General features: G+C 49.6%; 2 protein-coding genes across 8 annotated transcripts in view; one reads left to right on the top strand and one right to left on the bottom strand.

Annotated features, from left to right (window-relative positions):
• Positions 1-4,412: 4,412 nt before the first annotated feature.
• Positions 4,413-12,346, top strand: TOR3A (torsin family 3 member A). Its single transcript, XM_062581815.1, has 6 exons — positions 4,413-4,813; positions 5,562-5,675; positions 6,413-6,678; positions 6,793-6,968; positions 9,262-9,386; positions 10,108-12,346. The coding sequence occupies exons 1-6, from the start codon at positions 4,522-4,524 to the stop codon at positions 10,356-10,358; spliced, it is 1,224 nt and encodes a 407-aa protein (XP_062437799.1). The 5' UTR covers positions 4,413-4,521; the 3' UTR covers positions 10,359-12,346.
• A 143-nt stretch (positions 12,347-12,489) lies between these two features.
• The window catches only part of ABL2 (ABL proto-oncogene 2, non-receptor tyrosine kinase), a 49,371-nt gene continuing 44,242 nt past the window's right edge, over positions 12,490-17,618 (bottom strand). For 3 of the 7 annotated variants that reach the window (XM_062581808.1, XM_062581811.1, XM_062581805.1), the window contains exon 12: positions 12,490-15,279. In XM_062581808.1, coding sequence (XP_062437792.1) covers positions 15,174-15,279 — 106 coding nt within the window. In that variant the 3' untranslated portion in view covers positions 12,490-15,173. Of the gene's footprint in view, positions 16,823-17,618 lie in introns of all 7 variants that reach the window. The other 4 variants (XM_062581806.1, XM_062581810.1, XM_062581809.1 and 1 more) reach the window with 2 other exon arrangements.

Below are 17,618 nucleotides of genomic sequence, written 5' to 3'. Positions count from 1 at the left end.
GCTGCAAAGTGGAAAGCTATGCATCCTACTCTGGGGCCATGCAGATCCCTGCAGCTACCTCTTCTTCCTGTGAGACAGTCAACTGAAGATTAGCAAGTATTGCAGTGAGTGAGAGGCCCGCAAGGGAAGGGATGTAATGCTGCCAAGATGTAGTAGGGTGCTGACTGCTGTGTTTCCTAGACCCCATCCTTCCCCAGTCAGGTGTGAGCGGGTCTCAGTTTGATGCAGCGGGGTGTCTTCCAGGGTTCTGCAGGTTCCCTTCTACTCCTTGTACATAGTTTCTTATATTGTCACGAAAGCAGACTTGCCTGAGGCCATGCAAAGAGAATTGACAATTACTCAGTGGGTTTGGGATTTTTTTTTTTTCCTTCAGTGTCTTGTTAATCTCAGCCTGGTCAAACAACATATACTTGGCAGGTTGCTAAGCAGCTACTTGTATTTTCCCCTCTAGCCCTTAGGATGTGCTGCAATTAAATGAAGCTAACATTTGAGGAATTATGCTGTATTACTGTGAAGCTGGTGTCTTGATGGACGGCCAGTCGTTATATCTTTCAGAATTTGCTTTTTCAAACTTTTTTCCTTTGGGACTTAGAAGCATCTCAGGTATTTTTCTGTGAAGTCTGTCCCTCTTGATAAGCACTTTTTAGCTAAAGCATTTTTTCTGCAGGAGACAGGGCACTGAATGTCATAGCTAGGAATTTTTTTTATAAGCTGTATATAAATGAAACCTGCCAGATGTCTCAATTAATTTTCAAACAGGCTGATAGCAATTTAATTTAATTTGCTATGGCCACAGCAATTTCAATTTTTAATTGATTTTTATGTGCCTTGGTTTTAGTTCTGTTTCAGTTAAATTATTGCAAGTAGTGTTAAGGTTTGGGCCTTATAGATTATTTTTAAGCTAGACCAGGGGGAACTGTATTAATGCTTAATCTTTTTAATGCAGATCTGTAATATTTATAGCCACCTCTAGGTGGCTTTATGTTCCATTCCATGCCCTGATCATGCCGGAAGTCAGCTCCCCATCTACCTGAATGAATGAATTGCTGAACTAGATGACTTCAGATGCATTTCATTATTTTTCTGAGCAGTTAGTGTCCTTGAAATTCTTCCTATTTTCCAAAGCGATGCATCTCAGCCTTGTTAGTACGGTAAGTTGTGGATGAACTTGTCTTGATGCTCAGTGATTTGTATAGGTGTTAGTATCTCACAGTAAGCCAGCAGTGGGTATAGCTTATGGTAAAAGGCATATTAAATGGGGCTGACCCACATATTCATCTCCACTACACAACCCAGTTTGTATACTTAGCATGACAGCACTCTGCCAGTTTTTCCTTGGAGGCTTGAGTTGGGCCCCTCCTACTACCTGTTTCCAAAAAGTCAGGCTTTGCATATCATCCCAGAATCTCCTGCAGAAGCAGCCAGCCCTAATAACTGCACTCACTGCTTTCTTGTACAGAGAGGGCTTACAGCTTGTTGGAGAAACTGGCATGTGGTTGGTGGTGGTGTGCTTCGCTGTGGCTGTGATGAGTTGTATCTCTCTTTTCATGTGGTTCTGTGCTGATCTGAAATTTTTTCATAGCTGGTTGAGTGGAGCCCACCCTACCTGTGTCAATCAGTGTATAAGGATGCACAGATGCAAAAGCAAACAGCCAAACTTGCTAGGGTAGATTAGGAATGAGACTTACCAAAGTCACACAGTAGGCCCATCCCAGAGCCAGCAGCAAGATCTTTTCTCCTAGAGCTTTGATCTAATTGCTAAACTGTTTTACTGAACTCATACCACAGCAACTAACAGATACTCTCTGGATAGCACATCCCAGCTCCTTATGCTGCTGGTCTGACTCATTGACTGTCCTTTGCTCCCTTGTTAATGCCTGTTATTCTTGTGCTCCTTGGAAATAACCATGAATGCAGCCAGAGTATGTAGAGATGCTGCGAGGAAGGCTAAGGCCCAGCTGGAGTCGAGTCTGGCAAGGGATGTCAAGGACAACAGGAAGGGCTCCTTCAAATACATCAGCAGCAAGAGGAGGACTAGGGAAAACACGGGTCCGCTACTGGATGGGGAGAGCGCCCTGGTGACAAGGGATACGGAGAAGGCAGAATTACTGAATGCCGCCTTTGCTTCAGTCTTCTCTGCTGAGGGCAGCCCCCAGGAATCCTGCAGCCTGGACGTGAGGGAGAAAGTCCAGAGAAGCGAAGACTTTGCTTTGGTTGAGGAGGAAAGGATTAGAGACCTTCTGGGCAGGCTAGACAGCCACAAATGCATGGGCCCGGATGGGATGCACCCACGGGTACTGAGGGAGCTGGCGGATGTTGTTGCCAGGCCGCTCTCCATCGTCGTTGAGAGGTCCTGGAGAACTGGAGAGGTGCCTGAGGACTGGAAGAAAGCCGGTGTCACTCCAGTCTTGGAAGAAGGGCAAGAAGGAGGACCCAGGCAACTACAGGCCGGTCAGCCTCACCTCCATCCCTGGAAAGGTGATGGAACAGCTTCTTCTGGATGTCATCTCCAGACGTATGGAGGAAAAGAAGGTGTTTGGGAGTAGCCAACATGGATTCACCAAGGGGAAGTCCTGCTTAACCAATCTGATGGCCTTCTCTGATGGAACGACTGGCTGGGTAGATGAGGGGAGAGCAGCGGACGTTGTGTCCCTTGACTTCAGCAAGGCTTTCGACACTGTCTCCCATAACCTCCTCCTAGAGAAGCTCAGGAAGTGCGGGTTAGACGAGTGGACAGTGAGGTGGATTGAGAACTGGCTGAAAGGCAGAGCTCAGAGGGTCGTCATCAGTGGCGTGGAGTCTAGCTGGAGGTGTGTGGCTAGTGGTGTCCCCCAGAGCTCGGTACTGGGTCCCATCCTGTTCAACTTTTTCATCAGTGACCTGGATGAAGGGACAGAGTGCATCCTCAGCAAGTCTGCTGATGATCCCAAGCTGGGAGGAGGGGCTGAGACACCTGAGGGCTGTGCTGCCATTCAGAGAGACCTGGAGAGGCTGGAGAGCTGGGCAGAGAGGAACCTCCTGAGGTTCAACAAGGGCAAGTGCAGAGTCCTGCACCTAGGGAGAAATAACCCTAGGCACCAGTACAAGCTGGGGGCTGACCTGCTGGAGAGCAGCTCTGCAGAGAAGGACCTGGGAGTGCTGGTGGATGACAAGTTGGCCATGAGCCAGCAATGTGCCTGTGTGGCCAAGAAGGCCAATGGTATCGTGGGGTGCATTGGGAAGACTGCTGCCAGCAGGTCGAGGGAGGTGATCCTGCCCCTCTCCTCAGCCCTGGGGAGGCCTCATCTCGAGTACTGCGTCCAGTTCTGGGCTCCCCAGGACAAGAGAGACATGGAGCTACTGGAGAGAGTCCAGCGCAGGGCTACAACAATGATCAGAGGGCTGGAGCACCTGCCCTCTGAGGAACGGCTGTGAGAGCTGGGCCTCTTCAGCCTGGGGAGGAGAAGACTTAGAGGGGATCTTATCAACATCTTATTGATAAATACCTGAAGGGACGGTGCCAAGGGGATGGGGACAAACTCTTTTTAGTTGTCCTGTGTGACAGGACAAGAGGCAATGGGCAGAAACTGAACCACAGGAAGTTCTGCCTGAACGTGAGGGGGAATTTCTTCACTGTGAGAGTGATGGAGCACTGGAACAGGTTGCCCAGAGAGGCTGTGGAGTCTCCTCTCTGGAGATCTTCAAGGCCCGCCTGGATGCAACCCTGTCTAACATGCACTGGGTGACCCTGCAGAGCAGGGAGGCTGGACTAGATGATCTCCAGAGGCCCCTTCCAACCTTACCGATTTTATGATTCTTATGAACAGCAACTGCCAGTGTGCACAGGCCTGTGTAACCAATTTTTTGCTGAGAACAGCGAGATAGGAGGCAGATAGAGATGTGCTACCAACATCCACCCTCATTTCCCTGCTGGCATTTGAGTATTCTGATTTCCACTGAAATGGAGATGTATTTCAACGAAAGAGAAATCTGAAGTTTCAGTACTAAACCAACACCCAGGCATATTGCTGGAAAAAAAAACCTAATCCTGAAAATGAAACCCACTAAAGCTGTGTAATTCCTTGGCAGCAAAAGTGCAGTTGGGCTATTGGGCTGTTTAAAAGTCAGGCGATTTGCCTTCCTCGGGCATTAGGCAGTGCTGCCATTGCAAGTGGTGTGCAGAGGTGGGATGTGCGGAGTCGCCAGGGCGTCCCGTCAGGAACAGGGTCCTTTCTGCTGCACAGCGACGCGAGGAGGAAGGCGCGCCTGAGCCAGGCGCAGCGGGGCATGGCGGAGGCACGCAGGATCTCCGTGTGTCAGGAGCCAGGGATGGCTGGAGGAGGCTGCAGGGTGGCAGGCCAGGCCCACCCGTGTGGGTGATCCCACCCCACGGCTTTCCCTGCAGCGGCTCCAATTGCCGGCGAGCAGGAAGTGAGATCACGGCTCCCGCGGTTTAAGGGAAGATGGGAGCCTGCGGACACCCGGCACTGCTAGGGCGGAGGGTCAGCTCACACCCCCACTGTGGGTCCCCCACCAGCAGCCATGGGCCAGAGCATGCTCCTGTCCTGCCTGGGGTTGGCTTGCTGTCTGCTGCTGCTGCTGGCAGGCTCCGAAGCGCTGGGGAGCAGAGGAAAAGAACAGAGTTCCCAGGAAGAGGATCATGGTGCAGTGGCAGAGGGGGGACCATGGGGCACAGCAAAGTACCAAGCCCTGAAGAAGCACTTCGGAGCTGTGGGTGCTCTCTCCAAGCAGTACTGGCAGTTGCTGGCTTGCAAGGTCTGGCAGGAGGGCTGTGAAGAAGAGCGGGAGGAAGATGAGGCCGGTCTCCATCCAGGTAAGAACGTTCTTCCTTTCTCTCCCTCTCCCATAAAACACCCTGCTGCTTCTCCTTCCTGCGGCCAGCTGGGGGGTCCACACCTCCAACTCCTGCAGACTGGTGTAGTTCCCTTTCTGAGGGTTATTCAGCAGGGATGCATTGCTACAACTGTATGCGCTGGTGAGGGCAGTGTGCTTATGCCCCGCGTGGCTCCCTGCCTGCTTGATTCAGCTGCTGCCAGGTACATGATTATCCCCTCTCCCCAAGCCCCTGGTGTGGGGCCTGGTGGGGCAGCCTGCAATTGTCTGCATCTGTGAGGGGGTGACTGATAACAAGGCGCAGCTGAGCTCCAACACAAAATACTCTTGTCTGCATGAGGGGCTTGCAGTGCCAAGCTGGTATTTCTTTGGAAGGGAAGAGGATGCCCATTTCCTACTGAAGGAAGAAGTCCCGCTGAGCTTTTCAGCACACCGTGGGTTTGTCTCATGGCCGTGCTGGCCTGCTTTGTTTTTCTCAGGTGTCTGTTCTTCCACGCAGTGATAGGACAGAGGCTGTATCTCAGCAGCTGCTTTTGGGTTGTGCATGCCCTTGAGTGACTGTGAGTTACCTGTCCCCTTGCTCACGGCTTTTGCTGCGGATGTGCACGGCACCAGCAGACTGTTAGCTCGTGTCTAGGGGGCAGTCAGAAATGAGTGGGGCTCTTCTCCCTCTTGAGGTGCAAGACAGTAGCTGGCACTTCTCTGTTCTGACTGCTGTCCTTTCCCAGGTTGGAGCTTGCCCCTGGTGGGCCAGGATTACCTAGAGATCCTCTCTTCCTGGTACTGCAGCTTTGGCAAGTGCTGTGAGACTGGAGACTGCAGGGTAGTCAACAACATCACAGGTAGGTGCTGTGCTGCCCCTTGGGAGACCCCAACTGGTGCTTTTCTCTGCTGCTGCTCCCTGTTATCTCCTCTTTTTATTTTTTTTAACATGTATTTATTTATTTATTGAGCAAGTGATGTAACTAAAGTGCTTCTCTCAACTGGGTGCTGAGCAGGTGGGGAGGGCTGAGGTGCTGAGCCAAGTCCTGTTTCAGAACCTTTGCAGTTCTGAGACTATGTCCTCTGTAGTACGGCATATCTGTTCTGGTTCTCCACAAGTCCTGCCCTTGTCCATCCTGCGGTCCCCGGGTGTATGCAGTGGGACCCAGCTTGGCCTAGTATCAAGTTGCAGGTCAGGAGGGTACACTGAGGCCTGTGTGCAGATGTCCTTGCATTTTACTGGCGCTGAGACTTCCGGTATTCCCTGCTGTCTGCTGAGTGGTATTTAGAGCTCATGAGCACCTTTTAGGTTTCAGTGCTCTCTTAACAGTCATCAAGTATTTCCTCCGGTTTCCAAAGGAAAAATTGAGTCTGTGGAAGTTTTGTGTCTCTTTGCAGTCAGTGGCAGATGCAGGCAGAGCACAAGCTTCTCCATTCCTGTGCTGTGCTCAGAATTCTTTAAGTGTGATCTGCCTCATGAACCCTGCTAACCCACCTTAGCTCTGTGGCCTCTCTCCTCCTCTTACTCCTACCTGAAGCAGCAGCAGTTGGACTTGGAGGTTTAAAGCCGAGCTATTGCTTTCTCTCTTTCCTGCAGGACTAGAATTGGACCTGAATGGACAACTCCATGGGCAGCACTTGGCCAAAGAAGTTGTTGTCCAGGCAGTGCGAGGGTTTCTGCAGAGCCCACGGCCAGAGAAGGCTCTAGTCCTGTCCTTCCACGGCTGGTCTGGCACAGGCAAGAACTTTGTGGCCCGGATGGTGGCCAGTCACCTATATCGGGATGGGCTGAAGAGTGAATGTGTCAGGATGTTCATCTCTCTCTTCCACTTCCCCCATCACAATTACGTGGACTCATACAAGGTGAGAGCTCTCAGCGTGGTGTTGCTAGGGTGATGGTCTAGGCTCAGCCTTTACCATTTGCTGGTGGCTGTGGCTGCTGCCAGGCATTTCATATTCCTCCCTGCTGATCTGCAGGTTCAGCTGAAGAAGCAAATAAGCGAGACCATACAGCTCTGCAAGCAGTCCCTGTTCATCTTTGATGAAGCCGAGAAACTTCATTTGGGCCTTCTGGACACAATCAAACCCTTCATGGCTCGCTATGACAACAAGGGCCAGGTGGATTACCAGAGGTCCATCTTCCTCTTTCTCAGGTGATTTCTGGCACCCCAAATACATGAGGAGGAACAGAAGTGATTGATTCTGTCCCTAGGACCTGTGATATGAGGAGCTCAGTTTTGGAGAAGGGAAAGAGATGTGCCTGCAAGGGTTATTTGGCTCCAGGGTCAGTTTTATTGTTGATGCTGGCTACCTTCCCTGGGTACAGGCCAGTTGCAGGAGGAGCTGAGGTACGTCTAAGCTGGGACACCTGAGCCAGTGTCTAGGCTCTGAGATGAGGAACCAGGGCGTACCAGTGAGAGTTGTAGCTCACAGCCAGCATGGTGCCACCCTGAATGGCTGAGTGGGAGATCCCATTCTCTGGGGGGTGAAACTGGGGCCACAGGCCTTTATGGGAAGTTTTTCATGTGCAGCACTGCACCATTAGTCAGCAGTGGGAGAAGGGAGCTCTCACCTGTCTGGCTGTGGCTGGAGGCTGGATTTGAGGTGCCATTAGTCTGTATACTCTAAGGGCTGATGCTGGCATCAACTCATCCTGCGTTCACTGATTGGAAATTGGTTCCTTTTCCATCCAGAGGCACAAAGCTCTTTGACATCTCTGTACCCTACCACCATCCCTTACTCAGGCTGAGGTAGAACAGCATCTGGAGGGACAAGTGAGGCACACCAAAACTAGGGTGTAAGGTAGAGAAATGCTGAGGCGAGAGAAGCATCCTGGGCCCCTCTCTTTCAGAATTCATGGCCTTCAGCTTGGTTCTGGTGGGAGGTGTCTCCCACAGGCATGAGGTGGTAAAACCTTTGCCCCAGATGTAGAAGCCACATTCTATTTCCTCTCTACATGAGAAGGGATTTCTACCCCTACCTCCAACCATCCAGACAAGTGTTCTAACCTCCAAGTTTGGTTCATTCCCAAGGGAGTTTTTCTGCTTACAGAAGACCTGTGTGTCTGCCTGGTGTTTGCTGAGCTGACCAGATTTCAATCCTACCCTCACAGGCATCTGTCAGGGGCTATGGATAGAGGGGCAGATTCTCCCTGGTTGTGCTCGCTTTCCCGGTCGGAGCGTTTGTTGCTGGCAGGGTGGCCGTGCTGAGCGGACGTTGTGCCCTGCCTGGCAAGCCTTGCAGGTGCATGTTGCAGGGAGCAGCACGGCACTGGGCCAGTTCACCTTATGTCAGCCCCTTGGTGCTGCCAAACAGATGGGAGCAGGGTGCCATGAACTGCAGCAGCGTGTAATCTTGGGGTGGTTTCATCATATGTTGTGGCAGCATGACACAAATCTGCTGCAGGAGGGCTGGCTGTCCCCCCAGGGCTCGTGTGCAGGTGCTGGCCTGGTCGTGCAGCCTTGGCCAGGTTTGGGTGATGGGGATGGGATGGGACTGGCTGTGTCAGTCTGCCTGACTGGCTGTTCCTCCTGCAGTCTGGGTAGGAGCAGAATCAGTACGAGCTCTGCTGGAAGAAGGAGGAAAACGGGTGGCTTTTTTGTTTTGCCTTCCCTCTGTTTGGGGGAAGGGGTCAAGAGTCACTGACGTGAGAGGAAATGGGTCTCAGATCAGAGTGATCCTGTGCCAGGCTCCTCTTCCTGCCTCCTGCCTACACAAGCCCCGTGGGCAACTGGTTTCTAGTATCACCAGGTTGCTGGTAGAGCACTGCTAGGGGCCAATGGCTGTTGAGCGTGCTGCAACCCCCTCACCAGCACTCGGGGGGTTGTCTGACCTGGGACTGTTTTCAGAAATACAGGGGCTGCCCTGGAGCCTTGATGGCTGTCAGGACCCTGTGTCCCTGGGCATCCAGCTGCCCCTGTGGTGGGTTTTCAGAGGAGTCTTCAAATAGGAACTGCAGCTCTTCTGTCCCTCAGGCAGGGGATGCTTTGCTAAGTCCTGGGCTGCTGCTTGAATAGCTTCCCAGGGCCTTTGCTTCTAGTGGGACTCCTGCCATGTGCGCTGCCCTCTAACTTGCACTTTCAGTGACAGAGTTTGGTGGGAGGCCAAGGGTCACCTGCAATGCCAATTGCGTCGTAGCTGGGACAGGAGACTGATAGATGGTGGGGGGCTCTGCTGGTTCCTGGTGCCATCCTGGGAGAGAAAGCAGCTGCCTCAGGGTCCATGCTGGCATGGTGGAAGATACTCGGTCTATAGATGCCTTTAGAAAGGGGCTCTTTGGGAAGCAAGCAAGTTCCCCTGTATGCGAATATTTCGGGTGCTGATCCTATACAGTAAATTCTTTATTGCTAGCAGAATTGTTGAGACCTGTTCGTAGGGGAAGTTGCTGGCAGCCCTGAGCAGTTTGTCACTGGTGGTGAGGTTGAGTGACTTCCCTTGTCTCTGCAGCAATATTGGTGGCAACACCATCAATGAGGTAGCCCTGGACTTCTGGCGAGCCGGGCGGGCACGGGAAGAGATTTCCATGGAGTTCCTGGAGCAGCAGCTGCGGCTGGAGTTGCTGGAACCTGCAGGTAACAGAGCTGGGCTGTCTGGGGTGGCGCAGGCAGGCTGCACGCCTGACCTCGTGTGCTGGCCGGGGTCCTTGGTTACACAGTAACGTGCATGTTGTGGTGCTCAGGTGTGCGCACCATGGAACAAGCATTTATTCCAGCCCTGCCCCAGGATTATTTTTATTGTGTATTTGTTACCTGATCCACGTAAGCACAGCCCTGTGAGCATGACACTGCTGCAGTACCAGCTCAGAGAGAAGGGAGCCATGAGGCACTTGCCCCCTTTCACAGCCAGGCTGTGAAAAGCAGCCTTTCCTGCAGGCTGTGCCAAGGGGCACATCTAATGTCTTAGATATCAGGGCTCCTCAGGGAATTTAGGCTCCTCTTGGCGTCTGGTGGGTAAGCCATGGTGGCGTAGCTGTGTTCAGACTACTGGACAACTTTTTACAAGTGGAAGGGTGTCTCTCTCCCAGCACGTAGGGCTGGATGAGCCATCTGAGACAGCCCTTCAGGAGAGAGAGATGTATTTGCAATGGGATGCCAGATCTCAGCTGAAAGATGTAACCCCGGCAAGACCAACCTGACCTCTCTTGGCCTGTGCTTCCTTATCAAGGTGGCTTCTCCTGACTGCACAGTCTCTCCTAATGCCTGGCTAAGATGTGTGAAACTCTGCAAGTGCAGATGGTAACAAGCAGGGCTGTTCACTGCTCTGAAGTTTGTGTTGTCTTGGTTTTTGCTGCAGACAACAGTTACGCCCGCAGCCACTTCCTTGAAGAGAACCTCATTGACTTCTTTGTGCCGTTCCTGCCCTTGGAGTATCGCCACGTGAAACTGTGTGCAAGGGATGCTTTCCTGGCCCGTGGACTTCCATACACAGAGGCAGCCCTTGATGAGGTGGCCAAGATGATGGTGTTTGTCCCCAAAGAGGAGAAACTTTTCTCAGCACAGGGCTGTAAATCTGTATCTCAGCGTATCAATTACTTTCTTCCCTGAACACTAGGTGGGACTATGCCAGTGATGAAGGTGGTTCTGCATACTTAGAGCTGCTCTCCGTTCTCAAGATCAGGCAAGCAGATTACCCAGCTGCACACTTGCACTGGGACAGAAACTTCACTCCTTGTTACTGTGAGGGCTGTTTGCAGGGAAGTGCACCCTGCTGAATCTTACTGATGGGACACTGGGACAGCCTGCACTTGACTGTGTTTTAAGTCATCCAGTGTTTTTAAGTCCCATCTTTTAGCAGGTATTAGCCTGAAGTAGTGATTTGGTTGTGCTGATAGAAGCTGTGTTTCAGGTGAGCAGTGGTGCCCCAATCCTTGCTTTGTTACAGTGTAGTGAAGGCCTTGGACCGACTGGTGTTAGTGAGACAGTCCAGCCGAAACTGCTCCCTCTTCCCTGCCCCATCTTTCTCAGTCGCTTTACAAGCTCTCACACTGCACCCAGCTGTATGCTGGAGTTTTCTCTGTTGCTCTCCTGCATTCACAAGATTGTCTGCCATGACACACATGACAAGTTCATGCTTTTGAGTAAGGAGGCCCTTGCGTGAAGAAAACGACAGAGTAATCATCTCCTCTGGAGATGTAAGACCCTTAGGCTCTTGCTTTGGAGTGTCCTTGCTCTCCCCTTTCCCATTGGAGTCTTCCGTTGTATGGAAGCAACTATGGGGATGAGGTGAACATAGGGCATGTGCTGAGACTGAAGTTATTTTTCTAAGCAGTTTGAAGGGCTGTTTGCTCCACAGCAGGAGCTGGTTTAGGGAGAGGTGAACTCCACTCTCAAGGACAAAGGGCTGTTGAAGAGGATAGTGATCAAAAGAAGAGGTTACCGTTGAGTTCTGGATTGCAGAGATGGAGTAAGGGTTTTTTTATTATTTTTTAATTTAAGTAAGTATGTTGCATGCTGTAGCTTTAGGCTAGTATCAGTATTACTACACAAAGGGGCTGTTTGCTGTCTGGGTACTTGCCAAATGATAAGTATGTTACAGCAGGACCAAAAAATTTCAACAGTGTTACAGGAATTGCTTTGTGACCTCTAGGTCAAAACTCCCTTCCAACACAGCCATGCTAAGGAAGATCAGGAGAAACAGCACATGCCAAGGACAGTGTTTAGTTACCTGGCCACTGGATGTGTGGCCTTTGGTCTATTTTAAGCTTTGAACGGCGCTGCGATGCCAGTGGTGAGTAGCACGACCTCTGGGAAAAGATTGACCAGACATACTTAATACTACTGCAGACCGCAGGTTAGTGTTTCCCTCCTGGCCTGCTGGCTCGTTATCTAATGAGGCTTCATAGTCCAAGGCAGGCAGATGGGCCAGCTGCTTTCTTCTCTTCATGCAAAGTTACTTTAAACCTATCTGGTGTTTGACTCTGGACTGGGACCTTAAGGTTTATGCCAGCCTGCACTTACTTTATGAGCTTTGGTTTATGGCTGATCATCTGATCACAAGCCTCAATCCTAATGCTGCAGCCTAAGAGAAGAGGGAGATGTGCACAGGGAAGTCAGCTGACAAAGTCAGAATGCAGCATGACAGGAGCACACCTCAGGTGCTGTGTTATAACTAACTAACCTGCTTAGTTAATTTTCTAAGACAGGATGAGTTAAGATTTTTTAAAAAATAGAAAAGAATCCTTAGCTGTTCAGACTGCTGCTTAGAGTGGAAGACAGTGGCTTTGACAAGCATTTCAACAGTGGTGGGCTTGTATGAAGTTGGCATGTTGAACAGTTCTTCTTACCATTATTGATTTAAATGAAGGCAGTGTTAGTAATGAGGGCAACTATTAAACTGATGATGCAAGACCCTGCATGCTGGTGGGTCACATCGGGGCGTATGGGTCACACCAGGGTGTATGTTTGAGAGTTAAGTGAGCATTTGATTATGCAACTGCAGTACCAGGAACCACTTTCCCATGACCACTCCATGGCACCATTAAGTTCAGTTTTAAAGGCATAAATAAAGATGATTGATTGCTTTTCTTTGCAAACTGGCAGAATTAAATTACCTCCGGTATTAACAGGTTTATAAATCATCTCTTCTTTTCAAGCCCAAATAACAAATTTCAGCTTAATAATGAGCAAGCTCAAATAGACTTACAAAAAAAAAAAAAAAAAGCAACATCTAGTCACGTTTATTTGCCAATAAAATATTGCAACCTTTATTTAAAACAAAATGCAAATTGGCAAAACTTTGTGGAACGACAGGCAAAGAGGCCCTTCAAAGGGCCTTATTTACATCAAGTTTAACACTGTTCGCAGTTCACAGTCAGACAATAGTGAGAAAATTAAATTAGAAAAACAACCAAAATATATTACAATAACAATTAAAAACAAAAACAGTTGACAACACTGGTAGAGTGATTGGTGATTAATGTGTTTCAGTTTAATCCATTCCTGTCCTCTGCAAGTTCACTACTGATACAAACAGCGTGCTGAGTTGATCAGTCTTTACCCACCCCCCCCATGCACAACAGACGCGTTTGGAAGAGCGACCTCCTTTGGTACAGACACTTCTCATCTTGTCGATATTACAGGTAAGTCAGTCAGTCAGTCGTGTGTCCTGTAACAGATTGTTTCCTACCAGCATGGAATAGACTAAAGGATTTGTTCTATACTACAGGCAATTGGAGTGCAACTCCACTGCCCATTCATGCAAAACATCCACTTGCACAAGGAACTGGATAATGCTATTTGCACAGAAGGAGGAGGTTTTTGAGCATGCTGTAGTTGCTACTCTTCAGTTTCTGTCAGCTACTGGTTAGTAACAGGCCTGGGGTTGAGTGTTTTAAAACAAAACAGCAGTCTGCAACACTTGCAAAAAGAAAAAATGCACCTTGATTCATTTAGTGCTTGTCACAGCTGCTATTGCCCAGGAGCACCAACGGATACAATCCTGAGCCCTTCTGCTGCCTGGGAAGCCGGTGTCAGGTAAGTGGTACAGACGACGTCTGTGTTCCTTTACCTGAAACACACTGACTGCAAAGGGCACGTACCCTGTCTTACCTGATCAGTCTCACCCCTCTGCCTTTTAAAAAAAGGGCTGCTCCGTTGAACCCAGCAGTTCTGGTACAGCTATTGCCCATAGTGCAGTAACAGAGGGATTACTGAACCCCTCCCTGTGGGGTTCAGCTCCTGCTGCCTGCAGAGCACGGCGTGCCACAAAGCTCTTAGACAAGCACACTCGTAACTGCATGTCAACACGCGGGCGTTTTGACTGTGTTCTCGTTGACATAAGGCCAGTGGCTTTGAGGAGGAAGGTCCTGCGTGAGGATGACAGGAATAGGTAGGTGCACCTCCCCACCGTGTTCTGCGTCAGGAACACTGCTCCCTTCAATTCTGCTTTTCCAGCTGCTTAACTTGATGCAGTCCCAAGACCAAAACTCTTATTTCAGCTTCATCCCTATGATGAAAATCATGATTAAATCAAAGTGCTGCCAGTCAGACAGCAGAGTGCACCAGTTTGGGGGTTAAAAGGGTCTGCACTGCAGGAAGAGAAGAGAATTGCACCTGGGAGCTGGCTAATTCCCCACAGTAGCTAAGAAGAGAAAGTGCTCCAAGTCAGCTCACTTGTGTGAGCACATGCTTTGTGCTTGGCATTACCAGGCTCTATTTGATACCATCTCCTTACTTTTAAATTCTAGCCCGTACTAGTGCAAGTTAATTAGGGAGCCAGGCTACAACTGCATTCTTACTGCACAAGTCCTTCTCACAGTGGTGAAAAAGAAACCCAACAGGTGTTTATGCCTTCTCCACAAACAGCAGAGCAACGCCTGCTCTTCACTGGAAGAAGTATCAAGGCTTCTGCCTCCTTATGGTATTTTAAACATACGGTGCAAGGCTGAAAGCAGAGCAACTGCTACAGTAGAGAGCTGTAAAGCTGAACAGAAAGCTAAATTGGTATCATCAGAAGGGAGACAGAGCTGTGACAATTTAGGAGAGTGGCTGTGGAAGGATGAAAATTTGACCTGTGATTTGTAACAGAATCAACTTCCCCAGATACCGTCCTTTTGCTACCTTGCCAGAGGGCATGAGGAAATTCAGACTGTGGAATAAAGTAATGTTGGGCAAGAGAGTGAGCAGGGGCAGCAGCAATGTTTAGGTGCTGGTGGGGGGAACTGAGTGTCAAGTCAGCAATACCTCCATCACCGTCTACCAGCTGCCAGTAAGATAGTACATGTTACGAGCAAAGAAAACATTCTTTGGAGAACCAGTGACAGGCAAGTCCCCCAAATTCCACTGTCCTGCTTTGCCTCTGCTGGAGGGATCAGAATTGACACTCAGCTTCCACTTAAAAGCAGCTGGGTTTTTCAGCTCAGAGACTGCAGAGCAATGATACCGCCCTGACCAGACCAGGGCATTGCTCTGTCACACTGTCCACCACCTCTGGAGTAGGGAAGGAGAAATTGGGCATCTTAAAAGAAGGGTGGATAACTAGTGCTGGGAATCAGTTTGATAGGACACAATTAGTTTTCCCAGAAGAGTAAAAACAGGTTGAAAGAGAGTTTAAATAATTAGAAATTCCAGGAATTGTCTGCTGTTCTGTCACTTTTGCTGGAGCTTTTCTGGGAGACTGGCATTCAGGGGAAAAAAAAGGCTTCTTTCAAAATTCTTATCAGAATTGGAGTAATGTCTATAATAGGCTTAAAATTTTCTGGTTAAAACACGTTTCCTCTAAGAATTGCTTCAGTTTCAATCTGTTTCTACTAGGCTGAGTAGTAGTACAACGATGAAACGGTAAGACTGTCTCCCAGGACACGCAAGACCTGGCTATCTGACAGTACAGAAGCTCGCATACCTTTTCAATCCCTTTGATGTTTAAAAGGCAACATGAAGCAACACCACAAGGCTTTTCCCTTTGCAGGTCACCTTTCCAAAGGCAGACAGTTTGGTGTGCAGGGATGCACACACGCAATAACGATGACTGGAAGAGATAAGGTAAACCACAAAAGCCCTCAGTAAAGTCTGCAAGATAATGGTTTGGTACTCTGCCTTACTGTGAAAGAATCCCAGTGCAGCCTTTCCGCCATCCCCTCTGCCCCGCTGCTCAGTGGGGTTTGGAGCGTAAGGACTATAGGAGAGGAGAGGCAGGAGCTCCACGCTACTGCAAAACTAGACAGCAGGCTCTGCCAGGTGGGCTCCGTATGACTAAGTCCGGCCTGCTAACTAACTCAGGCTGTCTCCACTTGGTACCAGCTCATCAGAGTAAAACTGACTTGTGAGATCAATTCAATCACTTTAATATCTGTCTGATTTATGGTGGAGGGTTTTTTTTTTTCCTTCCCCCACCATTTCACTTACTTTGACAGTGAAACTTGCATGGTCCATTTCACCTTCTGCACCGCTCCACCGGTGTGCATTCATGCATCGTGACACAGCTTTACTTACCACAGAACAGTTTTTTTTTTTTTTTTTTAAAAAAAAAAAAAAAAAAAAAAGATTCCCAGACACTAGCACATTTTTAAAGATTTTTCAGGCCAATGTCTCACTAGGCTGCATTGGAAAAGCTAGGGACCTATGCTGAGACTGCGCAGCCTACTTCTGTGCACCAACAAGGCAATGCTTCTAGATAAAAATAGAAGTGCCAATCCTCTAAATTACGCCTGTGCCCCAGCTCAACTCTAAATGCTCAGATTAAAAGCAGCACAGTCACACTTCAAAAACAAGTTTAAAAAGCATTTTAGCCAAAAATAAAAGATTTAAGGTGCAAAGCAAGCCAGATCCTCTATCATCACCAACAGTGTGAGAAGTGAGCAGCAGCATGCAGGAGCACATCTGTATTTGGAGATAGGTACCACCAGGCCTGTTTTCTCCCTTTCTCAAGCCAAGTGATTGGTTGAGGTCTTCCTATGTGCCAGCATGTTTACAGCCTAGGGAGTTGTGCGCGTACACAGACACTGGCTTTTTGAGGCCACCACAGTCTACTAACAGCACTAGGACTGAGGAAGACACCGTCCACCACATGATTGCTTTCATTCTGGGATTGTCAATAGGCAGCAGAGAGCGGTGGGACCCCTCCAAGGCAGAGCCATACTAGTTTTTGTAAAGCCTCGGGCAGAGGAGGGTGCAGTTATATGTGCACCTTCCCTACCCTGCAGCATGCGAGTCTGGTCTAGTCTAAGCAAATGAAAAGATGGCTGCGATTCCCACGCGTGCTCACACAACTCTTCACCTTCGTATCCAGGGGAGGTGAAGTGCCTGCAAGGTAGGCAACAGAGCAAACCCCAGAAAGCTATCAGTGTGCAGAGTTAGTGTCATGGCAGAGTAGCGACTGGTCCAGTGATGCCTGCAGCAGTGCGGGGGCGCAGCAGGGCAGGCAAGGCTGTATCTTCTGGTTTTCCAGCTGGCTGCAGCAGCACTCTGACTGCTAAAGGAATGTAGAGAGCAGCCAGCGGATGCAGGTGGTGGGGGCTCTGCCTTACCTACTATGGGTCCCCAAGGTAACAAAACAGAATTGGGAGGTCAACCTGGTAACGAGTTAAAAAACAATCTAGCACTTACTTACTTAAAAAACAAAACAAAACAAAACCCAACACCACCACCCCCTCAGTAACGACAACACTGGCAAGTTGTGCAAGAACTCCAAACTACTCACATATGACCATCAAGTAGCACCCGTGCTAGACCACTAGAAATGGGTATCAACCAAGTGAAGGCTGTGTGGTGGGGAAGCAGGGTATTCCAGTGGTAAGTCTGCCCAGCATCCCTGATGCTTCAGGTATAATGAAAATGAGAACGTGTGATGGATGAGGTGGACAGGAGGGAAAAGGGACAGTTTCCATATATTAACTCATTGTGTAGTTCTCGTTACAGCAGCAACAGCACTGTGGAAGTAAGCCATCTGGGCTCGTGCATCCACCTCCAGCAGCTCCAAATACTGTCAGTGCATTAGACCTTTTCCCCAAACGCATGCTACCATCCCCTTCAGAGCTGCTCCAGCTCAGACTGCTTGGCAGTTGGTACCAACAAACAGAGCCCCAGTGCCTTTCCTTTGCGTTGTCAGGAGGCCAAGGCATGCATTAGTGCAGACAGGGAAGGATCTGTACAGCCAAGTGGCCTGCAGCCACTGCAGTACTGCAGCTATCACGCGGCAAACCGTCCTGCCCAAAGCAAGAACCTGCCATTGATTCTCCTGCCCCTCAAAGGGAGGAGCAAGAACTTCCTCCCCTTGCCAACCCAAGCAGATCAGACTGACTGGGTAGGGACAAATGCTTGGTGTTCTGTCCCTTACAGCTTTAATCTACCCTCTCCCTCCCCATTTTT

Source organism: Rhea pennata, chromosome 8, assembly GCF_028389875.1.
Source record: "Rhea pennata isolate bPtePen1 chromosome 8, bPtePen1.pri, whole genome shotgun sequence".
Lineage (NCBI taxonomy): Eukaryota > Metazoa > Chordata > Aves > Rheiformes > Rheidae > Rhea > Rhea pennata.
Note: the sequence above shows the minus strand (reverse complement) of the source record. Positions and strands in the feature narration are given on the sequence as shown.